Source organism: Myodes glareolus, chromosome 6 (genome assembly GCF_982192425.1).
Source record: "Myodes glareolus chromosome 6, mMyoGla1.1, whole genome shotgun sequence".
Classification (NCBI taxonomy): domain Eukaryota; kingdom Metazoa; phylum Chordata; class Mammalia; order Rodentia; family Cricetidae; genus Myodes; species Myodes glareolus.
Window position 1 is genome coordinate 24,749,708 of NC_142031.1, and position 22,377 is coordinate 24,772,084.

At 43.2% G+C, this 22,377-nt stretch overlaps 1 protein-coding gene across 15 annotated transcripts in view; it reads right to left on the reverse strand.

The window, feature by feature from the left end:
• Positions 1-735: 735 nt before the first annotated feature.
• Positions 736-22,377, reverse strand: part of Aak1 (AP2 associated kinase 1) — a 147,871-nt gene continuing 126,229 nt past the window's right edge. For 4 of the 15 annotated variants that reach the window (XM_048416426.3, XM_085690620.2, XM_048416427.3 and 1 more), the window contains 5 exons: positions 22,104-22,205; positions 20,792-20,893; positions 19,356-19,451; positions 17,674-17,784; positions 736-7,868 (listed from right to left, as the gene is read on the reverse strand). In XM_048416426.3, coding sequence (XP_048272383.3) covers positions 6,745-7,868; positions 17,674-17,784; positions 19,356-19,451; positions 20,792-20,893; positions 22,104-22,205 — 1,535 coding nt within the window. In that variant the 3' untranslated portion in view covers positions 736-6,744. Of the gene's footprint in view, positions 7,869-12,197; positions 16,837-17,673; positions 17,785-19,355; positions 19,452-20,791; positions 20,894-22,103; positions 22,206-22,377 lie in introns of those variants that run through there. The other 11 variants (XM_085690627.2, XM_085690625.2, XM_085690629.2 and 8 more) reach the window with 9 other exon arrangements.

A 22,377-nucleotide genomic window follows, 5' to 3' on the forward strand; every position in this document is an offset into this window, starting at 1 on the left:
AGGATTTTTTGTTTGATTGCTTTCTTAAGACAAGGTTTCTCTGTGTAGCCTTGACGGTCCTAGAATTCGCTCTGTAGACTAGGTTGGACTTGACTCACAGAGATCCACCTGCCTCTGCCTCTCAAGTGCTGGGGTTAAAAGTGTGTGTTGCCGCCGCCTCCAGGCAACACTTAAGAACTTTAAATCATAAAACTAGCCAGGTGTGCTGGCACATGGCTTTAATCCCTGCATTCAGGAGGCAGAAGCAGGCAGGTCTCTGTGAGTCTGGGGCTAGCCTGCTCTAAATATTAAGTTCCAGATCAGTCATGGTTACATAGCAAGATCAAAGAAATCACAGAAGCAGGTGGAGGTTTATATTTAGATGGTAAGTAAGTTCTCTCAAAATGTGGGCAACTTTGGCTTCACTCATGTGTACAACACCAGAACTCTGGGGCCCTGGATTGTGAACACAATTTCTGGACACGGCATATCGCCAGTTCTTGACTCCTATTAAGTCAGCTCAGGAAAGTTCAAATACCACCCTAACTGTTTTCTTCACAGTTGTAAGGCAGGCAGGCAGGTTCTCTCTCATGACAGGGAGCTTGGAATAGCTTAGGTTCATTTCCTGTTAGTTTCTCTGTACCAATACTGGTGTCTGTTCAGAAATACTAGAATCTATCCCAGGCTCTGTGCTGGTAAAAAGTGCCTAGGGCCCTTTAATCCATGGAAGATCCCACTTAAGAAAAAACACACCACTTACAGTCACTTAATTAGGTTCATTTTAATAAAGAGTATAGGAGTTTACAACCCAAACAATTATCCATAAAGACTATCAGATACATGATAGATCACACCCAGAGAGAACAACATAAATCCAACAGCCTGCAATGACAGGCATTACAAAAACTGCTGGGAATGAACTTCTGGTTTCCCCAAGATTGTTTGCAAGCTGAGGATGCCTGAGACCTGCTGACCTCAGCACTCCTTCCAGGCTGCTTACAGATCCTCACTCAAGCAACTCCAAATACTGCCAGCAGAGGGTGCTCACCTTCCCTCCTCGAAATATGCACGGTCCTTGGCCTCTGTTACTTGGTTTCTGTTCCCTAAAAATGACATCAAAGGTTCCATTCAAAATAACATCTTCAGGGCCTATGGTGCAGGTCACCACTGTCCTCCCAGTGCCACCCACAAGAAGGCGCTTACTTGGGAAGAATGCTCAAGCAATGGCTAGTCACTCCCTCACCATATGCAAACAACTCCAATGCTAAATTTGGAGGTTTTGGCAGAGGGCAGAGGTTTTGGCCAGCTGCCTGTGGTCCCTCCCCAATCCTCTTCAGATGATTAACTGAAGGGCTGGAGTTAACCCCACGAAGGAAGCAGGAAGATGCAGGTCTGCGCACACAGACACTGAGAAACCCTTTACACAAGAATCTTTGGTAGATTTGCAGAACACAGCAGGCACACTATTTCCAAAGGAAAGCATTCTACTGCCTCCCATTACCTCAGAGTCAAAGTGTTGGAGACTGGACATGGGTCCTCGCAGTCCAAGCACGTGGTATCAGCCAACCCTGACCTATTTTTGATTGATGCTGAAAAATCCATTCTGAAATTCCTTGCCAAAGGGAATCTGATCCCCTTTGTGTATATATACATGGTTCCACCATAAGGCAGTACAAATAATGTTTACTATCAACTCAGATTTGTGTAACACTTGCCTAAGCCAGAGGCTGAGGTTGCTGAACTATAGCTGACAAAACTAATGGAATTACAAGTTACAGAAACTTTGTAGTTAACAAGCCACATGTAGTTAATATTTAGCCTTTGGGTGTGTGTGTGTGTGTGTGTGTGTTTTGAGACAAGGTCTTGCTATGTAGCCCAAGCAGGCCTCGAACTCACAGTGAACCTCTTGCCTCATTACAGGCATGTGTTCCCATGACCAGCAGTTAGCTATTTTTGCTCTTTTTGCCCTTCTAGAGTCTGCTCACATATGTACTCATTCTAGAGCTATGTAGGATCAGTGGGCAGAGTGCCCTCTGGGCTACATCTCCACAGAGGAAAGCTGGGTCCTACCAACCTTCCTCTGTCCTTGATTCTAGGGGAAGGTGAACCATTTCACTGCTAGATTGTCAAGGCTGGCCTGAATCCTAAAATGAGATTTTAGAGTAGCCACCGCAAGCTAGTGTGACAGTTCAGGAGAATGCTGAGGGAGGAAATTAAGGGAGAGTAGGAATGGGGAGTGGGGGACACAAAGACCTCTGGGAACAAAACGGAAACAATTTACAATTAGACACTACTTTTTATTTTTAAGCATTTTGAAACCTTTTCTTTAGTTTTTTTTTTATCATTAAAGTGTTCTGGTGGTTAAAACAAAACAAATATTGATTGACAAAGGTTATCACTCAAATGACATGATTTCACTTACAACCCCCAGTGTTTAATCTTTTAGTGAAGCACTGGAAGGCTCGGAAACAGGGTGGCCACGGAAAGTGTCAAGATGCTCCCGCCTTCTTCCGCTGTACTCCTGCAAACTACCTGTCATCAAAATGTTTGATTCTGATTTTAAAAAATGCTGTAACCAGCAGCTGTTTGGGAGTTGACTGGGATGTGCTCTCAAGGTTGAATGCAAAAGACACAGCAGGGAGCAACATCTCTTTACAGTTGAGGGACCCAAATGGACTCCACCGGATGTTGCCCCATTCCTGTCGGAGAGAGCACTGCATTTCCTTCTCTTAAGTTTCCTATTTGAAGTAATGCATACATATCATACAATCTGATACATATTTTGAGTATTTTCATTTACAGAATAAAAATACAGAATTTCTTATCATCAGATCACTCTAATACTTTATGCACCAGTGAAGAGTGGCTGAAAACACTGACAAGCATATAGTCCAACACTTAATAAATACACAACAAGCCAGAAAGACAGCATTCTGTTGAATGTCTAGAAGATCTCAGTTGCCAGATGAAACTGAGATACAACATGGGTTAGTGAGTAGAAGACGGTTAGCACACGCGTGTGCACGCACACACACACACGCACACACACACACACACACACACACTGGGGCCTGCACCAGTACATAGGTCTTCACCCCTACCAGTGAGCCAAGACAAAACAACCTACATGAACTAAAATTTGCTCTCAGAACCAACTTTCCTCACTTCCAAGGCTAGATTGTTCACCATCACACGATGAACAATTTGTGTGCTCTCTCGTCTCCTGGTACTGGAGTTAATTAAATCCAGTGGTTGCATATGCTAGGTAAGCATTCTACCACTTAAATACAAAACCAGCCCTCTTTAAATTTGCAATATTAAGGTCCTGCTAAGCTGCTCAGGCTGGTCTTGGTTTGAACTCACAATTGTTTTGCCTCGGTCTCCCATGTATTGAGTGGTGCGGGAATTGTAGGTATGCCTGCCATAGATGTTCACTTCTTATTTTATTTATTTTTTTGGTGCTAACCATAGATTTGGCCCTAAAGAGCTGTATTGTAAGCCTAAGAAATTAGTGAGACATTTTCCATGACACATAAGTTAGCTCATTTAACAGTGCTCATTAGTCAGCTAATAGGGAGGAACCCAGGGCCTCACTGTGCCAGGCTCCATCTCTGAGCTACTTCCTCGGTCTACCACATCATTCATTAGTGCATGATGTGGCTTAAGGCTTTATCTAAGGATATTCTGACTCATCTTTTTCTACTGAGTCCAAAGTTCACAATTTTCTGTGTTTCCTATGAAATATACAAAGTGACTAACACATAGTGGAAATTAAAACAAAGTACAGTACTTCATTGACACTGTTCCTCTTCCTAATTATTAAACTGTTAGAGTATGGTCACTGGGAATTTACAATTGATTCATAGACTTTATGCACTCTTAATTCCCCGTAAAACAAACTTTCCAGATTTTCACTCAGGATGGTATCCCACCAGGATATCTGATCATTCAACTGCACACTAATCCTGTAATCCAGACTCTTCCTTCAGAACTCACGTGATGGCTAGTCTCTTGTCACATTTCCTTCACAAAGTGCCACAGAGGAAAAGACAAGCTGCATGTGGTCACACTCACTTCCCAGTAAAAGACAGATAGACTTCCTACTCAGTAGATGAAAAAGGCCTCAAGCCCACACTTCACAAACGATTCAACTATATAAAATAAGGAGTGCGTGATTTTATTCTAATTTGGACCTTGTGAATTAAAATGACTGTTTGATTAGATGGAGTGATATAGTAATCAAAGTTAAAACAGTTTCAGCACGGTTACGTAGCTGACCTTGCATTCTGAAATTTCTATTCATGAGACGGGTGCTTGTAAGTTGCTAGAGCTGGCCTTGAGATGCTAGGTTCAGGCTGTCCTGTCTCAGCCTTCTAAGCAGCTGGGACTACAGGTCTATGCTGCAACCTGGAAAAGAGCTTGTGACATCAAGTGAGGACCCTGTCTAAACAGTCCCATCCCCGTTTACACATGCCTTTGAGGAATTCACCTGAAAACAAGTGTGGGAAGATTGGTTGCAAAATTCCGTGTATATTCCCAAGCTACTCATTTAACAGAAAGACCAGTTTGTATCCACTAGTATTCAAAACATTCAAAAACAATAACTGAGAAAGCAAATTCCTAGAGAGAATAGTTAGGCTTTAATGAAGTGGAAGGCAGGTTTCTGGTGGGGGCGGAGACCCTGATATACTGCCTGTTATTCAAACAGGTGGAGAACACCAAAAAGAGAAGTACTAAAAAAAAGTTCCCTTTCACCCTCTTCAGACAAGCTTTCGTTCACTGGCTGGCCTGAATCTTGCTATGTAGACAAGGCTGACCTCAAATTCACAGAGATCCACCTGTCTCTGCCTCATAAGTTCTGAGGTTAAGGTGCCTGCCACCACACCAGGCAAAAAGTAACCATTCTTATGTTAACTGCCAAGAGTCCTGGGCTTTATTCTATTATTTCTGGGGGTACCAAGGACAGAACCCAGGGTATGGTGCATACAAACATGCATTCTTCCACCCAGTTGTACACCCAGACCCTGACTTTCAAATCTAAAGGACATCACAACTAAATGATTGCAAGTGCAGCCTGACATTTAGGCTTCATTACCGGATAAATTTTCAGTAATTCTTTTATTTTGGGGGACAGTGTCTCAGGTAGTCTAGGCTGGCCTTGAACCCCTTTCCTGCTTACAGGAGTATATGCTCCCATGCCCAGTTACTAGCAGTTTTTTTTATCACTAATCTAGCTTGATGAACTCTCCAGAGTTCCCCGAACAAGTGGAGGAACTATGCTAGAAGTTGTAAGCACACACCCTGAGTATGGTGCAGGCTGTCTCCATGAAACTCGGCTTCCTCAGCAGAAACCTCCCTGCAGAGTCATGGGCTTTCTTTTAAGGCACTAAAAATGAATGGTATGAAAACACGGGGATGAGTCAGAGCTTTCCAGAAATAAAAACGCACTTCTGAAGACACAGCCAGTCACCTGTCTGTTCTACTTTAACATCTGAACGGAACAGCTAATTTAAAGATTTGCAAGGACAGCTGACCAACGCTTTCTCATTTTCAACTTCAAGAGGCAACAGAGGAGTATGGGGAAAGTTTTGGGGGAGAAAACAGGCAATGTAGTTTGTGGCTTAGGCTCCTGATTAATGAATTTTATAACAATGGTACCCAGGAAGGATTCCCAGTGACTACAACACTAAAGATGCTCTTCCTCTGTTACCAGGGAAAAACAGAAGAACCAGTGACTTTTTTGGGTGGGAGGAGAGGGTGTTGAGATATGGTGGCCTGGAATTCAGTATTAAGACCAGGTTAGCCTCTAACTTGTGGTAATTCTCCTGTCTCAGTTTCCCAAGAACTAGGATTACAAGCACGAGATACCATGTCCAGTTTTAGATACTTGATTTTTTCAAAACCAGGTAAATGGAATTTTAAAAATTCATCCTGAAACCTCATTTTCAACAGAATTGCCCCATATGGTCCAACAACTTCAATTTTACCATGAGAAAAAAAAAATCCAAATAAAGCCAAGGTTCAAGTCAGGTCAACAGGCAAATACAAGGAAATGATTGGATAATGGAGGTAGGCATGGCGGTTTCACTCTAAGGAAACGGTTTCTTGTATGCATGCACACGCATGTATCCATTCTAGTCTAAAAAGTGAACTGTGGGAAGGCAGAGTGAGCTTTTCCCACCAGTATGCTCTTCTGCTTGACAGAGAACCTGACCCACATCATGCACCAGACATCTGTGCACACAGGCCAGCTTGGCTCATATAGACTCGGTGACAGATTCCAGAATCCTCTGAGAGCTGCTGGCTCCACAGGAATGAATAATGAGGAGCTGAAGGACTAACTTTTTCAGATGTGCAGTAGGTTTATATTGCTGTTTTTTTTTCCCCCTAGAAATCTCTGTTTCAAGAGTATCGTTGAGTGCTGGAGGGATTCATCTTGACTCTTTGATCCAAGCACCTCCCCACAGGAGCTGCTGGCCTTCAAAGTTGTGGTTAACAGCGGGTAAAATATTCCTGGATTAAAGAGGTGTCTAGGCAGAAACAAATCAGAGTTCAGAGTGCAGGTGGAATGCCTATATGAAGGAACAGCAATGCCCACGTGGCAAGAAATGAGTATAAACCAAAGCAGGAAGTGTAACCTAAAGAGCTTCTGCTCTGAGGCAGGGACTGCAAGGTCACAGTGGCTACTCCCTGAAAGGCCAGCCAGGAGTGGTGTGATAGGTGCTGGTGGGGTAGGTGGAGGCAGGCCACAGGCTGGTCTCATGCCTACGGTTTCTGTTTGCCTGTTTTTGACGGAAAGGGCGCTAAAGCGAAAGGGTCGGCGGCAGGCAGCTCTGTAGTCCTGGAGGACAGAGATGTGACAGACACAGAGCCAGCTAGCAACTGCTTATTGCTCTGCGAAACAATCTTGTAGGCAGCGATGGGCTGAGCTTCTGGACTTGGCTCATCTTCTGGGCTATAGTGTCGGGAATATTTGGATAAAGCCTGGGGGCGGAATGGCTTGCCAACCATAGGCCCGGAGAAGGCTTCTTTCTGGGACTGCAGTCCTCTGTTTCTGTCAGTAGGATGACTCCCAGATTCCAGGGGAGATCCTCGGGGAGAGCTGCTGTCAAAATGGTCTGCCACCTGGACAGAGTGGGAGGGGAGACCGGCCTGCTGTGCAAAGCCAGTCACAGGATACTGCACCTGGGCAGGGGGGTACATGGCTCTATCACGGCCTGGAAGCAGGAGCCCTTCACTGGGCTGACTAAGGCTGGCCTGCACCGGCAAATCCTGTGAGGAGCCCTGCACAGCCAGTAACTCCTCCACGCTCCTCTTCTTGGTAAAAGGAGCTCTGGAGAACACATCCACCTCCTCTGTCTGGGAAGGAGCTATACTGCCCTTGGAGACAAAAGGGGCTTTGGAGAAAATGTCCACGTCATCTGCTGGAACCAGTGAGCTCCTGAAGGGGGCTACGGCAAAGACATCAGGCTCTCCGAGATCATCTGAGGCCTGTTGGTTGACTGGCAAGAATTGGCTCTTTTTCCCGCCTCGTCCCCCCTTTTCTGGCTCAGCAGACACTCCAGGCTCAGCGAACAGGGTGGCTTCTCCCAGCTTCCCCTGAGGAGGTCTGCAGCTCTCATCCTCCTCTTCAGACTCCAGGAGAGGCCGAGACCCGCTGCAGTCCAACATGTCTCCCTCCAGGTCAGTGCCCTCCTCCTCGCTGCTGTGGAAGGAGCTATTGCTGGAAGGACCCTCTCGGGCCAGGGAGTCAGACTCTAAGGTGTTCTGAGTCTTTGTTCCAGAAATTTTGCAGGGATCTGGATAGAGGGCGAGGCCTTTGGCACCCACAGGTTCTTTAAAGTGCTCTACAGTAATTACAGGACAAGGACTGGGTTCTCTCTGGAGACCTAGAAAAGCATAAAATGTAGAATTAATGTGGAGACTGGGTCAAAACTTTCTGGAACATTTAATGGTCAACCGAGGAAGATACATTGTGGAATCAAATGATAGATGTTGAAAATGGAAAAACAGAAAAATAAAAAGTCAAGCAAGGTAAATGCACACAGACTGAAGACACAACCACCATCTCACACTTTGGATCATGACAGACACAATGAGCAGGAAAGGTGAAAATGTTAGGCACACGGACATTCAGGGCAACTAGGCAACACTCCTACTTGCAGGCCAGGCACAGACACCTGCTCTACCTGTCTCAGAGCCAAACGGAAACAAGTTCAGTCATTCCTCTCCACATAAGTCAGACAGTCTGGGGCTATGGAGAACCACTGCCCGGGGATGAACGGAACTCCATGTGCAGAACTCGGCTGTCAGTAAATGCATGCTTACTTGATGACACACTGCAAGCAGTGCTCACAGAGCACTTGGTGCCAGATGTAAATATGGAGGGTACTTTCTGTGTCATACTAGATGACATCAACTTTAGCTGGAGTGGCCCTAGAATTTTGTTTTTAGTGTCCCAAGTTAACAATGATCTCTGATTAATGAATCTGCCATTAAGTTCTTTATGCAAAAATACTAGCAAACTCCAATGTACTAGCCCAAGTGGTAATGTAGGTAGAGGTGCCTCTGGGTGCTCTGGCATTTAAATCAAATAGACAATTATCAGAATGCAATAGAGCTTACCTTCCAAGAAATATTAGCAGGTTAGAAGTATGTCATTGGGCACATGTTAGCAAGAGGGTAGGAAAAAGGCATATGTAACTAAGCAAGAAGAATCCAGAGAAAGGGTGGGTGGGGGTGGGGTGTAAAGGATAAAATATATTTCACTATGGGCTCAAAAAAGACATACCACCAGAATGTCCCAACCCACCAGAATGCTAACTATCGGCCATCCCCTCCCGACCGGGGCCCCCTCCCTCCAATGAGTACCTTACCAGGCAGGAATTTCTGCTACACATTGCCCTGTACTAACATTCTCGCTGAACTAAGCACACAGCACAGAGGAAGGGGCCACAAAGTTGGTTTATTGGAAAACCAGTCACTTAGCGAGAATTTACACTGTAGAGAACACAAAGAGGGGGCTGAGCATTTTATTAAAAGACACTATACAAAAAAAAAAAAAAGAAAAGAAAAAAGAAAAAAAGAGAAGGAAAAAAGTCACTATACAAAAATACCGTTTTCCTGAATCCTGTAACTTATTTTAAAGTAGTGCTTCATTTTAATCAGCTGACAATAAATAATTTCTAGAAGGTTTCCCCCTTGCTGTTATTTCTTTTTCTAATAGTTTGGACACAATACATTCTGAACTCAAAATTTAAGTTGAATTGTTCGGTACAGTGTGGCTTTTAAAATAATATTTGAAGAATGTGATTTTGAAGAGAATGAAGTTTTCCTTGCATTGTAAGCCTAATGCATGCAGTCAAGTGTTGATACAGAAACCAGCAGAGAATGAAAACGTCCTGCTCGCTCACGGTGTATATGGGCACAACCCTAATTTCCCAGGCAAGAGAACCGAGATCAGATTTATCTCAGAGACACCCAGCTAACAACTTCTGTGAGGGAACTAAAATGAAGGGGGGAAAGAAGGAACCACTAATTTTCAAAATAAAACTCACCAAGAAATGTAAGAGACTCCTGAGAGTCCACAGGCTATTTCCTCTTCTATATGTTAGTCCATAGCCTCCATTGACAAAACTAAGGTGCATTTCCTCTCCTTTCCAAAACTACCTGAATGTTGTTGCTTTACACCAGCTATGCAGTAGAGCAAAGCAACCTTTCGCACAGAGGGATAAAAGTTAAGTGAAGCCAATGATGACTCCTGGTAATATACAGACAGATCTGATAACGACACTGCTTGTACTGTAGTCAGTGATTTGAAGGAACTGAACTTGGATTCATTCAAACCAAGTCATATACAGACTGCAAATGGAATATATCTCCCTAGAGACCCACGGCCTGATGCCTTCAAAGCTAGATTACATTCTGAGAGCTATGAGGCAGTAAAGTGAGAACTCCCCCATTCCCAATAGGACAAGAACATGCCCACCCCATGCAAACTGCTTCTGTCAAGTAGTAGGCTTTGAGTCAATAACCCAGGAGAAAATCCACCAACTCAGGACCCCTTTGAATTTTGAAGTGAATAGTAAGGTATTTTATATTTAAAATACCAACAGCTTTTAAAAGTTCAGAATCAGCCGGGGGGTGGTGGTAGCGGCCCACATCTTTAATCCCAGCACTCGTGAAGCAGAGGCATGCGGATCTCTGTGAGTTCGAGGCCAGCCTGGTCTACAAGAGCTAGTTCCAGGACAGTTACCAAAGCTACAGAGAAACCCTGTCTTGAAAAAACAAACAAACAAACAAACAAACCAAGTTCAGAATCAACTGGATGTGGTGGCACACGCTTTAATCCTGCACTCAGAAAGCCAAGGCAGTTGGATCTCTGTGCAGCTGCGGCCAGACTGATCTATACAGTCAGTTATAGAGTGAGAACTTTTTTTTTTTTTAAAAAGGTTGGAGTTACAAAACACCACAACATTAAGTCTGAAGGGAACACCAGTCTCTCACTGTTTAAAAGAAAGATCACAGCTATTTCCTCCATCCCATTGTGAATCTTCTTCAGGCTGGAAAAGTGCACCTAATGGGGCTTTCCTGAAAAGCCTGTCTCCCAACCTTTCTTGGAGGTGAAGTGTGACTATGGTAGAGTGACCAGGCCTAGCACTTTGATGGTCAAAGAAATACTAAAGAATATGGAGGCCCTACATGCCTATGTGACTCCAGAGAGACCTGATGGTGGCAGCAGGGAAACAACAGAGTTCGGGGAAGATTCATAAATTCTTACTGGCAGTGAAAGGTATTGCTGTCACTCACTTAGTGTATGAATGTGTAGTGAAACGGCCTTGAGCCAACGGCAGACTACCTCTGAAGCAGCCCGCCTCCTAGGGATCCACCCAACTTACCCTCATGCCTTGGTCAAGTTTTTTGGCTATATATGACAGCCACAGCAGACACTTTGTAAGCAAAGAACTTAAAAAAAAAAAACAAAACTAGCCTGCTCTCCTAGTCCAGGACTTGGCCTCAGAGTATACAAGGCTTCTGTTCATCATGAGGCATTCTTTTATAATTCCCTCAAACTGGGTTATGTCTCCCTTTGTTTTCAAAACTTCTAGAAATGACTCCATCTGGCTCCATTTTTAAGTAAGTTAACACAAATTTCAATAGAACTTGCACACCCTGGGGAATTATCCTCACCATCCCCTGAATTATCCCATAGGTCAAAGTGTGGCATTCTTGAGGATGACTGACCCCAGAAATGCTATTTGACTGACAGTGAGGTCATCAGAGTGCTCTCTAGAGAAGCAAAATCTAAGATTAGAAAAAAAAATTGTTATTACTGTGTGTGCACACATAAGCATATGCCTCAGTACTCAAGTAGAGGTCACAGGACAGTTTGCACAGGTCAGTCCTCTCCTTCCACCCATGGGCTCCATCTCAGGTCATTAGGCTTGGCATAGGCACTTTCACCCAAAGAGTCATCTGGTGGGCCCCAAATCTGAAATTTAAATTTCAGGCTGGATACTCTTTAGTGTAGTATGTCTACACTGTAACAGAAATAATGGTGACGGAAAATATCAATGACAAATTCTTGCCAAAGTTCTGAAGTAATGGCTTGGGTGTCTCATACACGCAGAGACTGAAAAGCACCCTGATGAGATGTGTGGCATCAGTTGAAATTTGGTGTCTCAGAACCAAACGCAGGAACCATGGTCTCAGTAGCCTGTAGTTCCCACAACCTTCAGTGTTCATCATGAACTTGAGCATCTGGTTATCCCTTATGCTAGGCAGCAGCAGGAAAGCCCACAACTGGATGCCAGGCAGAATAAAAGAAAGCCATTTCTCACTGGGCATAAACATATTCTTGCCATTCCTAGTGTTTAATTCAATTAGCCTGGGTGGATGAAAGACTAAATTAGAGGAGGGCAGCTGCAAATTGCTGCCATTTTGTCACCTAAGTATGGCCCTGGCTAATGTGTGTTTGCAGGTTTCTCATTCTTGACCATAAGGTTCTTCATTCTCTAAGATGGTCAGAGCTCACCAAACCTAGGACATCTCACAGGTATCCACTGTCATTTCCTCAGGACATCTTGCACAGCTGCCCATACTTTTCTAGTCCACTGGTATTTGCAGCCACTAAAGAATGTGCTCAAGTCCTTGTTACATTTCTGCAGGAATATAACAGCTACCTTAAGCTATTTATATATCTAAACATCATGCACTCGTTTGAACAGATAAAAGCTTTATTCCTCTGTATGTTTACATAAGAAATTTGTTTACAGACTTATTTATACAATACTTGCGAAGCAGTGTTCATTTTTCACATTTTACTGCACAAGATAGCTTCATTACATCACTCTGTTCTAAGGTAAGGATCCATCCAGGTGACAACGGCGTGTACAACAAGGCAGAAGAGAATACCCACCGACGTGAATTCAGGACACTGCATCAAAGTGAGAACCAAGGAAGGACTTCCCTCCTAGCAACTGTCACCCTTTGGGAACTCTGCATGAGTTAGCATTACCTAAGCAGCCTCCAGGCCTTCTCTCTCCCACTTAGTGAAAGGAAACCCAGGGGAAACTACATAGGATATCTTGTTACAGACTGAAATGAAGGCCATCAGGGATTCATTCAGTTCACAAAAGCCAAGCACATCCAACTTGGGGAACATTATCATTATGGAAAGGAGAGGTCTAATTTTGCACTGGTAGAATTAGTCTCTAGAGAGGGATAGAAATTAGTTTGCAGTATCTGAAGTGCTTCACTAAACACCCACTCTAAACATTCTGTCAGGCAGCCTCTAATTTACTTAACTCAGTCTTCTGGGTGATGCTGCCATTCACATTCCCAAACTCCATGACAGTGGCAACAGACCAGGAAGGTTAAAGACTCTTGATGCCAGAGGAACCTTGTCACAGATTTTAGCTCGGCCTAGGGTGTCTACAGCATTCATTTGTTCCCTGAGCATGGGCCCCTATGCCCATCACAAAGGTCTCCTCATTCCCAGGGCACTGCTGAAGACAGAACTAATCCTGACTTGAGGGAAGACTATGCTGGTTTGAATCAAAACACTTATACTGAAAATGAGAACTGCAAACCACAAAATATCAGATGTTAAGAAAAACAGGTTCCCTTTTGGTTTGTTTTCTTCCAGTTATTAGAAATCCAAGCTCTAGAACTCCAATTTGATCAGGAGGAGTCACGTACAACGTGAAATGCCAATGAGCACAGTGACGACCTCTTTCAGAGGAGTTTTCAAAACCTGTATCTTTAAATTTCCTAAAGACCAGGGGACTGTAAACCTTCCCTTACTCAGTGTTGGTGAAATCTCTCTCAGTTATGAAGTCTTCTCTAGGAACTGCCTATGGAGTTTCAATCTGATAAGAGTGATCTTGCGTTTGGAAAACTCAGTGTAACTCTTGAGCAGAGGTGTCGGAGAGAAAACATAAGAAAGACTATACTTGTGGATGCTGTAAGTGAGGGTTCTAAGAAAACAGCCATATTCTTTCTACCTTATCTGGCGATGTTATGTCTAAGGACAAGAGCTTAAAAACAACTCAGATGATACTGGCCTGCCTTGCTAGGATTAGCATTCACTTCCCAAGCAAAATATGTTTCCAAGAGGGAACAATCAAACACACAAAATATTTCTGATCTGTCTACTTCAGGAATCACTGTAACAATTATAATACTACTTAGAAGTGACTGCTTAAACCTCATATCCTCTGAGGATCATATTTTTAGAAGCTTTAGGAATTAAATTTGGTTACCTTGGGGGGGGAATACCAATTTGTGATACTTTCTGGTACAGTATTACTTCCACTCAGCAGAGAGAATAAAAAATATGCACATTGTATTTGCCTATATTTTAAACACAGATTAAAATAATAGAAATCTCCGGATTCTGTTTTACTGTAATAGGTAAGATTGTGTGTGCTTAATATTATAAAAAGAAAATCTATCTCCAAACTTTCAATGATGTGGGCTTTTATCCAGGTGACAGCAAGTAGCAACAAGATTAAAAACTGCTCATTCTAATCCTCTGTGAGTAAATGCTGGAGAAAGCTGCAGGAATGGCAAGAGCACAGAAGTTACCTGAAGGACATCCGGATTATATGACCCTTCATAGTCCTTCTAAATACAACAGCATAACAATGCCGTGCTTCTACTGACTCAGACATTACCTATGCAAAACCATCCTGGGTAAAAATCCAATATCAGTTCTGAGGGGGTAAAATGCCTGTTCAAGGTCATAAGCCAGGGTCTGGACCACCCTGCCTTCATCAGTCAGGCCCACAACAGTGAGATGAAGTAAATGGACTAGTGGACAGTCTCTGAAGCCCCTCGTATAGCAGTCTTGTTCTATGCATCTCCAGTTACCACACACCAGGCTCTTCTTAAGCCACTCCCTCAGTTTAGGATGATGCAAAGGAAGGCTGTGCTGACCAAGTTACTAGAATGTATTTCTCAACAGGAAGCCTAAGCCTTACTCCTGAAGGATCAGCCTAGGTCTCCTGTCAATATCTCACCCAGAATTTACCATCTTCCTTGGAGAGAGTCTGTTAGTTTTCATTAGTGTCTCCATTAAGCCTTACTGAGCCAAATGACTACACAATATATCTCAAAATAATTACGGGTGACGCATGAAAGAATGGTTTAGAGACACGTAACCTAATTTCTAGACTGCACTCTTCATGACTGCAATTAAACTGAGAAAGTAGACATTTCATTATATTGCTAACGTTTTCATGGGAAAAAATATAGAAACACAGACCTAAAACATCAGCCTTATTTAAAAATAAACATTTCCTTCATTAGTTTATACATTCTTTCTATGTCCAGCAAAGAGGACACAACCATTTCCTGTCCACCAAGGGGGTAACCAAGTCCTGCTTCCCTGCAGCCCACTGTGGAGAGCTCGTCGTGACATCTCCTCGATCCTCGGCTGCACACTGTGCCTCGCTCACCTGTGGAAACCACGTCTTCTAGCACAGGCCTTTCCTCAGCTCATCTAGGTTCAGCTGGCACAGGAAGGATTTAAAGTCAGAAGGAAGACTGAGTGTCCACTCTTCCTGCTGTCACATTGCTGGAGACAATGGTGGCCCTCCAGAGGGCAGGCTTGCAGGCTCGTGCTGCTGTTGGTTCCCCACCACTTAAAGTGCAAATGTGAGCAAGAAACAAAGTAGTAGTAGAGAACAAGCAAAGAGATTTGGGGTTTTATTTGTACAAACCTGATGAACTTAAGAGTTTCCCTTCAGCCCTGGAGGATGGCATCGAGGAAGGGGTTCTTTGTGACCACTCCTCTTCCACAGGCTAAGTTTACAAAAGTGCTCTCAACATAAGGAAATGAAACACACCTTGATGAGTAAGCACACGGGGGTGACAGGAGAGCATGTTATGTGAGTGCAGGGGTCTTTATTTAAATCTATGAACAACAGTCTAAGGTTAGTGAAGAGCTACTCTTTGTTTGGTTTTTGAACTCTAGGAAGCCAAGGAAAGCCAACTGCACATATTCCATCAGCGTCAGCCTTCTAGTTAAACACCAGAGGAGGTGAGTGGCCACAGCCAAACTGTGCCCAGCACACTCATCTCTGATTATCTGAAAATAAAAAAAAAAACATGCTTGTTCTACAGAGACAGAGGCCTGCTGAGAGCTTAGAGCAAGACATACACTCTACTTAAAACAGGTCCATGTGTTACACTATAGGACTGCTATGTTGTATACAAGCAAAAGAGATCAAAACCCTGTACAGACACCTGATATCAGACTTGAAATGCCAAGTGGAAACAGAACTAGTCAGCATCTTCATTTATACACAATTTACAATATTTGATTCAAAATAAAAAAATCACAAGAAAAATACATCTGTTTTTGCTACAATTCCTTCCCTTCCCCATCTACCCCCCCACCCATGAAAAGTCTTCTAGTAAAAGGTATCATGTTCCCACCACTGTCTTGTTTTGGTCTAATTCTGAGATCCCAGCTTGGGCCAGGTAACATGGAAGGATGGCAATGCTCGGTATTTCCATCACATACACATTTATTCAAGGATCTCAAGCACTTGCAGTCATGCCTCCAGATTTGAGAAATCACGATTCAATGGAAGTCAGATAGCTAGACAACTAGACATCTGGGAAGATTGCATGAGCGTAAGATCACTTGGCTCAGTCTACTACCAAAAATGGTCAAAGTTGGCTGGCTAGAGTTGAGCTCAATTTCTCTTCACAAACACAGCTTATTAGTTTTGTCCTGTTTAAACTGCACACCTGTCTCCAGACTACTGCTTGGGGATAAGACCAGCCATAGCTGTCATGTCCTCATGATACTGCATCAGGATAAAAAGCAAGAATGGACACACATTCATCAGCATCTGGGAGACGGGCTATAGGACTGACATGGGGCCATTCCTAGCAAGAATGAGACAAAGTGTCCGTTACAGGCTCAGTGACAGTCAAGCTTCTGAGTGGATTCCAGCAGAGGTGAAGCTCAGGGCAGCTAGCGCTTGAGTTACGATAATGCTATTGAAGATGGGGAATGAGAAAACGCAGCAAACTAACAAGAGGAGCCGGCCAAGGAACGGATCTGGAGGATCAAAGATTTTTCTTTCCTTATCATTTCTATAGGAGAAGGCAAGGGGTAGGAGAAGGGGCTTGAGGGCCCCTAATTTGCAGATTTTTTTTTAAAAAAATCATTTTTCTCATAACTCCGTAATGAAAATGTGTATTACGGCATGAAGGTTACAGAACTGCGTCTGCTATTGGCTCACGGCTACAGGTCTATGAGCTGATCCACCAGCAGCAAAGACCTGGCTAGGTTGGGAAGACTGGACTCAGAGCTCCCACTGCTGTTTCTAGAGTGCCCACCTGGAAGTGGAAAGATAGGATTCAGTACAAAACACAGAGGGTTAGGGTTAGATGTGCAGAGCAAGCAAAGGAGAAAAAGAAAAACAAAGAAATCTAGAGAAGCAACATTTCACATTTAAAAAGTCTTACATGTTGATTTCTAAACCTAACTATTGGCTAGCCACCACCTCCCACCAGAAGTTCACTCCAGGCACACCGCAGTAGAAGCAGGACACTTCAGAGATGCCACTAGTGCCAAACCAACTCATTTGCCTAAGAGGTTCTGGCTGTCCACTAACCTCCCAACAGCAAGCCATCTTCCTAAAAAGTACAGATCAATTCCTGCTTTGGGGAGAATTAGTTATTAGGATACTACAGTAAGAACATGCTTTTAAAAATAACTATGTGGTGTGTTTTAGTGTTCTGTGCATGCTCAAATGATTCACTCCACCAAAGAGGAAAAGAATGGTCCATAAAGTCTACTGATGCAGCAGACACCAAAATACCACTGTTAGCTCTCTGGAAAGAACATCTATTACATATTTTCTAACCATGATAAAAATGTTCAACAGTTCTGACATATACCTTGAGGCTTCTACCAACTAGAAAGCACTTTCTTTTTGGCTTGACATTTCATAAAAACTAAGTCTTCTCTAAATAAACCCCAAGTCGACAAGGTTTTGAGCTACATACATTAGCATCTCCATCTGCCTCTCATCTTGACCCAGCCTACACTGACTGCTATCATCCAGTGTCCTTCACCAAATGGCGATGCTTCCATCCACCATGTAGGCTAGGGACAGTGTTTTGATGACAACTGATGTCAAGCTCTTCTTTTTTCTCCAGTCTCTTTCTTACCTTGTGTGTTTTTGGTTATCAGTACAGGAATAGGGTCAAACTCATCTTCTGCCACCTTTTCCGAGCCCTCAGCGACACCGAAACCTGAGATGAGATTACTATCTTCTGCAGCTTAATACAGAATGCAAGCACACAAGCAGAAACAACAGAAGAAGAGATTAGCAAATGAGAGAACAGGAAGGAGGTACCATGCCTTCAACCATGAACAATCACTGTTCTTAAAGGTGAAAGCACTTATTTTTCTGAGTTGAAATAAAAGTAGAAAACTGGAAAATACAGGTATATAAAAGCAAAAATCTTTAGAACTCACAATGTCAAGATTTTATAAATGGGTAAGAAATGTACTATTAGAAGAGATCTCTACTCTGTAGAAGACCACAATTACAGCTGTGAAGTTACTATCTCTATTGAGTCAGCAGAGGCCTGACTAACAACACCTGAAACACTAAGAGCCTGGGGCAGGAGATGAGAAAGGAGAAACCATGTAGAGGCCGGGGCACAGTTCGGTGGTAGAGTGTGTGCTCTAGCAAGTGCAAGGTCCTGAGTTTGACCCATGGCTCAAAACCAACAATGAAAGAGAAGTAACCCGTATGTACAAAGCAAGCAAAATGTCAAGACTCCCTGCTCTGCAAAAAAAGACTTCTAAATAATTCAGAATACTGGGGTACAAAAGACGCTAGCATAAGTTTCTTAGACCCCCCCCCCATTTTTTTGTGATTGTTTTTCATTTGTTTTGCTTGAGACAGTTTCTCATTATGTAGCTCCAGTTGCCCAGGAACTCAGAGAAATCAGCCTGCCCCTGCCTTCCCACTGCTGGGGTTAAAGGCACATGCCACCACATCCAGCATATTCTCCATTCTAATTAAAGCTATGCCCCAGCAAATGCTAGCTAGCACGTATTTGGCAGACAATGCTTCGCTGTAGTTATGCATTGCTACTAACACATTCCTGCCAGCCATCGATAGCTATACAGGTAACTTCCTGTGCCAGCTGTAAAACAGAACCAGCAATCTTCATTGCTACCCATGAGCTCACTGATTTTAGTCAGGTCTGGAGGATTCCTTCTTGAATTTCCTTTGCAAAGGGCTTAACCTGTTCATTTGCTAATACTCCTCAAACACAGAAATAAGTTTGCCATGTGCAAACGAGCTATCACCACAATGGACCTCAGAGCCCAAACCAAGCTACTCTACATGCAAAATCTCAAACCAAACCAAGCCAAGACTAAGACGTGAAAATGTCACGTTAGAGCAAGAAACTCAGTAAACAATTATGACTCAAAGACAAAATAATATTCAAAACTTTCACAAGTTAAATTTTTGAGGAATGATTTTTGAGGGCTGTGTTTCTTTACATTTAAAAACCTTGACTCAGATTTGATGAAATGGCTTTGCTTTCCAAGGCCGATGAGTATCATATTAATTATCACAATCAATCAGTTGGCTCATTCATTTATGCGTTCCTTAAGGCACAGGGCTATCAAAGCTAACATGAAATATCTGTATCCTAGTTTTTGTCAGAAAGTGAACCCTCTCCCTATTTGTAGCTGCTAGGGCTTATTCACTATTCTGAGGAGAACTTTAACAGTGGCTAGGAATACAAACCCATATTTTCCATAGACGTGGACAGCTTTTGATAAGAGGAGCTCCCCAAAATACATGTGGGCCCAAGAAACACTTTACCTTTGTGAGTGGGAGCAGAGAGTGGTATGGGGGCGAACTCTTCCAGAAGGTCGGCAGTGGGATTAGAAAGCAGAGAGTCGTCCCCAGTGAGAGAGTCTGAGTCCAGTGATTAGCATCCCCGCAATGGCGGCATTAAACAGCACACAACAATAGTGTGAGGTTCTATCTTGACTTTTAAATTATTACATTAAAAGTCACAAGGACAAGCCAAGGTGCAAAAGGAAAATCAAAATAAACATGCTAAGCTCTCTGAACTTCTAACCACAAAAACATGCATCCTAGATTCTACTTGGTAGCAAACATAAACGTAAGAATTTTAGTTTAGAAGCTGCTGATCAAAAAAGTTTGTGATTCACATGTCAACACAACTTAACAACCCAGTTCTCAACAAACATCATTTGGAAAAAGAACTTTGTAACTAGAATTTCACTTAACTATTCCCCACTCAAGAAGAAAATTACAACCTAGTGAAGTGCTGAAACTGATCAGGAAGGAGCCCTCCATGTCACTCCCATGTTCCCATTCAAAATGCTTTTCTTTTATTCTTTAAATTTGAATTCTCATTTGAAAATAGTGTATTCTTTTATCTAAAGAATTGAGGAAGGTAAAATTCAGAGATGAAGCATTTGAGCAGCGAGTGTTTCCTGAGAGAAAACATTCAAATGAGGGAAAATAAGAGGAACCACGGTGCCTTTGGGTGATTTTTTTTTCCCACAAGCATTAACTTATTATCTCTCTAAGGCACACACTCAGAGAATCTTATTAAGGTAATTAGGGCTCACTAAAACAAATGCAATCAGATTTGTTTTGTGTGTGCCTAAGGACTTGTACAAAGAATGAAATTTTCAAATAAGAGTGAAAGCAACACTGGATCCAAGGACAATTTCAATTCTGCTTAAAAGTGAAATAAAAATCACCTCTAGATGGTGAAGCCCTGATCTGGAAAAGAATATCTACAGCAGGAGATGAGCTCCATAGATCCAGATGCCAGTACTGTGTACAGTGAGATTGAAGACATGACTGCTTAACAGCTGGAAGGGTTAAGGCAACCGTGTATCAGAGCAGACTTGTATTAAAGAGGTAGAGAAAACCTGCCACCAGTCAAGAGAATCTTTTTTTACCCTTTCTGGTGTTGGGGATTGATTGATGTGCAATATGCAAGCACTCTGTCACTGTGCTATATCCCCAGGCCTGGGGAAAGAATATTGAATAAAAAAATTCTGTCATCAGAGCAAGCCCAGGAGTCACTCTTAAGAAAAACATGGCTCCAAAAAGTGCTGTTTTCAGCACAAGAACACACTCAACATCCAGAAAGTAGGATTGTAAGAACAATTCATTGCATCCAGTGTGAAACCAACCAGAATGTCACAAGTGGGAAGACCTGCTCTGAGGTTACTGCACTGACCAGCTCTGCAGCGACATGAACCCTGACTGACCTGTGCGGTTTGAGGTCACAGACTCCGTCTGAGATGGGAGGCGCTGAGCAACAGGCGGCTCCAGTCCAGGTATGAGACTCTCAACAGCAGCATCGGCCTTTTCTTTTGTATCAGGGGCATTAACAGTGGAGAGGAAAGGGTAAGAAAAAGAAGTCAGGTGCTGCTCAGGAAAACCTGCGAAGGCTTGCTTCCACAGGAAAACCTGCGAAGGCTTGCTTCCACAGGAAAACCTGCGAAGGCTTGCTTCCACAGGAAAACCTGCAAAGGATTGCTTCCACAGGTCTCAGGCAAGCTGCAGAGCACAGCTTATCTCTGCCACTCTCTGGGCTTTGATGACTGAGCATGCGTGTCCAAGGCTAACAACCAGGGAGGTGCAGTGATCATCAGCTCCTACAAATAAGTGTGGAATACAAGCAACTTTCAAGCAGCAAATTCTTCCATGTCAGAAAAGAGTGTCTTCAAGACAGGCAATGGCGGCTCACAGCTGTAAGCCAACAACTACAGAGGCTGAGGCAAGAGGACTGCTGTGAGTCTGAGGCAAGCCTGGCTACAAAGCGTAATGCCCACTTCAAAAAGCCAAAGGCAAAGGAAACAACTGTATTCACAACTGGGCAATTTTTCCCTCTAATAGGCCAGCTTTGGGTAAACATCCTCCTGTATAATGAACAACCCTCAAATGTACTCCACCCTATCCCATGATGTAACAGAGACGTGCTCTGCACATTGTGATGTCTCACAGATGGAGGCCACGGCATTCCTGAACACTAGCATTTCTTATCTAAAGTCTACTGACTGAATCTTCCAGGAGTCCAGACATTTTTTATGTTTTGCTTATCCAGCATAAAAAATATAACAGAGTAAGCAGACCAAGCCATTAATTGCCCTGGTCTATCATGAGGCTGAAATGTGAGGCAGACTTCCTGGTACAGGTATTAGTTACAAGCACTGACCTAAAGAAGAATCAGCTCAAATCTATTAAGTTCAGTGAAGCTCCCAAGGTCAATTAGAAACCAACTGTTTCACAAAGGTTTAGTTTTCCCATATTCTTCTTTATTCTTAAGAAATTTACTGGAGAAATCACAGGATATCAGTAAAGACCGGAGTTACAGGTTGTGCACATGAGAAGCAGAAAAAGATACTTCATTTGGACTAGCTGGACAGAATAAACAGCCTTGACTGCTGGCTTCCAACGATGTACAAGGGCTACTCAGGGTACTTCTGCCCTCCACTCCCTCCCCATGCCAGAGCCCCCCCCCACCAGTGCACACACACATATAACAGGCATGACTAAAGGAGCAGACAGGGATTTTACCAGTCACAGCATCGGAAGCGCTGCCGAAAGGATCTGTCATAGGCAAGAGGTCAGGGAGCAGAAGAGAAGTATCAGGAGATTTGAGTCCCTCGATTAATTTTTCTAGGTTGGGAAAGAGGTAAAGAAAAGGCAAATATGCAATGAGATCATAAAACAAGTGGATCATTTACTGTTCCACAAAAACACGGCTTAGAAATCCTCACTTTAAAGAATCACCATGAAAACACAGATCATTAGTATATTATTAATAGCAAACTTTTCCAGGGCCAGCATG